At 33.2% G+C, this 4261-nt stretch overlaps 1 protein-coding gene across 1 annotated transcript; it reads right to left on the bottom strand.

The window, feature by feature from the left end:
- LOC128163581 (tripartite motif-containing protein 45-like) lies at window positions 1-2170 on the bottom strand. The gene has a single exon (XM_052827207.1). The coding sequence runs from the start codon at window positions 2086-2088 to the stop codon at window positions 172-174; it is 1917 nt and encodes a 638-aa protein (XP_052683167.1). The 5' UTR covers window positions 2089-2170; the 3' UTR covers window positions 1-171.
- Between the last annotated feature and the right edge of the window lie 2091 nt (window positions 2171-4261).

Raw genomic sequence — 4261 nt, 5'->3', positions numbered from 1 at the left:
CTGCAAAACTATATGAAAGAAACATGTTCATAAATAAATATAACCTTTTTTATGCCTAATATTTTTTTTAAATATTTACTTCAAAATATGTTAGCATTATTGGTAAATGCTACAATCTTTAACATGCTTTGATTATAATAATATTTCTGGTTAATAAAGGACATTAAATTCTTACATATTTCCTAGAAATTCATACACCTTTGTTTTAGTTCCATAAAACCCAACAAAGCAAATATTCGAGTTCTCTTTTAATTTGATACAAATTGGTCGTGATCGCAAATTAGTTGCAAAAATCTTCAATAACTCTGCCTTAGGTGTTAGTACGTGTATGTTACAGCTTTCCTGGCCGACAACAAAAATGTTTCCTGAAAAGTTCACATCAAGTCCTCGTGGAAATATGAGTTTGTTACTAGAATAGGTAAATAATTTCTCACCAGAACTATTCATGACAGTGACAATATCTGTGCAACAACTTGAGCTGATTATTTCATTGCTGTTGTTTATTGCTACCGTATAAGTACTCGAGTCAACCGGGTATTGTTGAACAGCATTTCCATCGTGATCAAACTTAATTATGACATCTGAGCATGCTGCGAATACAAATCCTTCAGATATTGCCAAGTTATACATAAACTGGTTTCCTTTTGTAGTAAAAATATCTCCGTTATCTTCAAATGTGTCAAGGTTAATTTTTCCAATATGTCCTACTGATCTGCGTTTCTTGATAACCCTTTTGGAAACAAGAAATAGAGGCGCTTTTTGACAAACCACATCAACAGGTTGCGTATACACTTTTGCTTTACGTACAAGGACCGCATTGCTGTAATGCAATAAATGATTTGAATCGTAATCAACCAAAATTATGTCCCCATTTTCTAAAAAGCAACCACCGGTGATATCACCGTTTGAATCGGGTAATTTACAAATCAACGTCATGTTTGCGCTTGTAAAATCAATGCCGCAAAGTGGAGCCGATTTCATATGTGTCTTCAGGTCTGAAAATTTTTCCACCTGGAGGATTCCTCTCAGGTCTTTTGAAACACTTGATTGCAATTCTAGTCTAATTTGAGAAAGACCTGACTTAGTGACATAAGCGAATTGCTTCTTGATCTTTAAGTATTCATTGACAATAACTGATGCAGGCGTTTTTCCTGTATTTTCCAATGTGTGCAAGTACTGAGCCATCAAAAGTTGCCGGTCAGAGACTGCATCTACAACATTGGCCACTCTTCCCTTGTGTTCCTTAGTATTTTGAGCAAGTTCAGATAGATGGTCCTCTAGTAAGGCATTTACATGGTTCACAATCTTGTCTCTTAATTCTGTGGATTCTTTCTTAATTTGATCTGATGTGTCGTCAATGTATGTTATGGTGTCCTCTCCATCAGATTTAGCTTTCACAAGTGAGCCTTGAAATTGAAATATTTCCTCTGATAAAGTTTTTATTTTTTCTGACTTTCGGAGACTGTCTGCTGCTTCTTCAATGTCGTCGACCTGTGTGCATGTTCTGTGTTTGGTGCACACACACTTAGTGCAACTTAGTTCTTCATGATCAACACAGATATATTCCACTAAATTACCGTGGTCTTTACACACCACAGATGTTGGTTCCATGCTTTCTTTTTTGTCAGACACTTTATTAAAGTCTGCTATTGGAACTAACGTATGATTTCGAAAAGCTGCATTTCTTTTATGATATTTTGTACACATAGCACACAGGGAATCGGAGCAAGATTCACACCAATCACTGGCCACTATTTCTTCATCTTCTCGCTGACATGCATCACATAACTTGTCTCCTTTTTCTATCAGAACCTGAATTGCTTTGTTGATAGGAATAAGTTCCGACCATTTTTCAAGCTCTACCGAAAAAGACGGAGCGGGAACAAAACATCTGCAGAGTGGACAGGGAAATCCCACCGGGCTTTCCTTGGTCTTGCACGTGGAAAGAATGTATGGCGATAAACAGTTGTGACAAAACGTGTGCAGACATGGCAGAATCCTTGGAGTTTTGAAAGATTCGAAGCAGATCGGACATGTCGTTGTTACACCTGTTTCTAATGAAACTTGTTTCTCCTTCCCCGCCGCCATTGTATAATTTCAAACTGAAAGTACTTTCATTCGCAGAGTTGTCGTTCATTTATATTAAAATCAACAAGCTTATCAAACGCGATAAAGCTACCTTTCGAGTTTGTCCGAAACACTGTTTTATTCTGAGATTAGACACCCCGGTCACGTTATAATGTAATGTCTCTCTTTAAACTTCCGAACGAACTTGAAACATAGCTATTGATAGTCAATCTTTTAGGTGATCTCCTTTGTTAAAGCTGCCTGGTCCGATTTTATATCAAATTTTATGCACGCTTTTAAACGATGGCTATGCTTAGTATATGTATAATAATAGACATTGCAGTAGTTTTACCCATCAATTATCCCAAATTTCAATGAAGAAAAATACGTACAAAATTTGCTAACAAAACAAAAGACATTAAAAGGTACCGCGTTATTTCGCCTCATGTTAAATTTCACCCCTGAGGACGATACGGGTATGGTTGTATTACGACTTTGACATCGCTTTAAATAAAGGTCGAAATGATTAGACAAATTACAAAAAAACGTGTACTTTTTGTTCGCTAATATTTCCAAAGTCTGCTTTCTTTACAATCGATGCATAGCATGCGGGTTGAATAACCCCAATCATTCGGGGGACGAAACAAAGCGGTTTCCTTTTCTAAACAATCCCGTGATGCATTTTGGTTTGTTTTTTCGTTTGCCCAAAGAGAAATTATTTTTATTTACTTTGAATATTTCTAACTTTGAAAGGAGACTGATTCTGCTGGTGTAAATAGGAGAAAGTCCATAACTTTCTAAGATAAATAATTTGTTTGGAAAAGATTTTAATACTGTAATTACAAAAAAAATCGGACCAAGCAGCTTTAAACGAACTAAGATAACCTTTGCATGTATTTCACTTATAAACAGTTATATATACTTAAATTAAGACTGATAAATTTATAAAGTCATATCATATAAAATGTTAAACCTAAATATTACCAATCATAGATATAAACAGACTATTTATGAAATAAATTCAGGCTATTGGTACTTTGCGGTACGGAGCGGAACCAGTAAAGGGGTATCAAATGGAGATTGAGATCTTTTTAAAAAATGAACAACTTTTTAATCATAACTTTCGATATAAAATTGATTTTAATTTTTTTTAAATGTTCAAGTTGGCTGTGTTGTATGAAAAATATATATTAATTTATTACTTTAAAATTAATGCATATAAAAGTTACGTTCTTGTAAAAACTTCCTATATGGTTTAAAGATGTCTATATTAATTTGTGATATTTAAAACAAACCAAAAACATACGCTTGTAGACCGATACCATCTTTAAAAACTACAATGTAAGCTGTACTTTACGTAAGAAATTATAACATTATCCGTGTGGATATTGATATTTAACGGAACGGAATTTATTTTTCAGAAAGGCATACTTTACATACAGTGTATATATTTGTAGATTCAGCACTGTTTCGTTATATCTTTGTACATTTGCCTAATAACCCATTTTAATTCAATGAAATAATTCGACTGAGTGTTGATATATTGTAAACAATTAGTACATACATTTTCGTTCAAAAATTCTATTTTAGAGTATAGAATCGGCGGGAAAATACACTAAAAATAAAATTCGTTACGTTACGTTAAATTCCAATATTCACATGGGTAATGGTATTTTGCGGAACGGAACCGAACAGGAGAAAAAAATTGTTTAAAAATTGGAATATTTCCGACATTGTAGTTTTATAGTTGATATACCTGCGAACGTGTTTGGATTCTTCTAAAGCTCTAATTGATAAAGACATTAACTTTTGGCAAGTTTAAAACCATCTAGTAAGTTTTTTTTCCTGAAGGTACATGTAACTAACAATAAATCAATTTTAGAGGAAAAATCACATTTTTTTCTTAAAACACAGCGAATTCAAACATTATAATTAAGAATAAATGTTATATCGAAATGTTGTAATTAAAAAAAATTTCATTTCATAAAATTTTATTTTCCCATTGGAGACCTCCTTATATGTTCCGTTCCGCAAAGTATCAATAACCAATTAAATACAGGTAAGACCATTATGATATATATGAATTAAATATAAACTTTTTTCAGCACCTACATGTAATTGTGTTGACTAGAAGTTATAGAATTCACCAAATCATCCATTTCTGTGTTTAATATTCATGACAACAACAACATAC

The sequence above is a fragment of the Crassostrea angulata genome, chromosome 9, assembly GCF_025612915.1.
Source record: "Crassostrea angulata isolate pt1a10 chromosome 9, ASM2561291v2, whole genome shotgun sequence".
NCBI lineage: Eukaryota > Metazoa > Mollusca > Bivalvia > Ostreida > Ostreidae > Magallana > Magallana angulata.
This window is presented reverse-complemented; position numbering and strand designations above follow the sequence as displayed.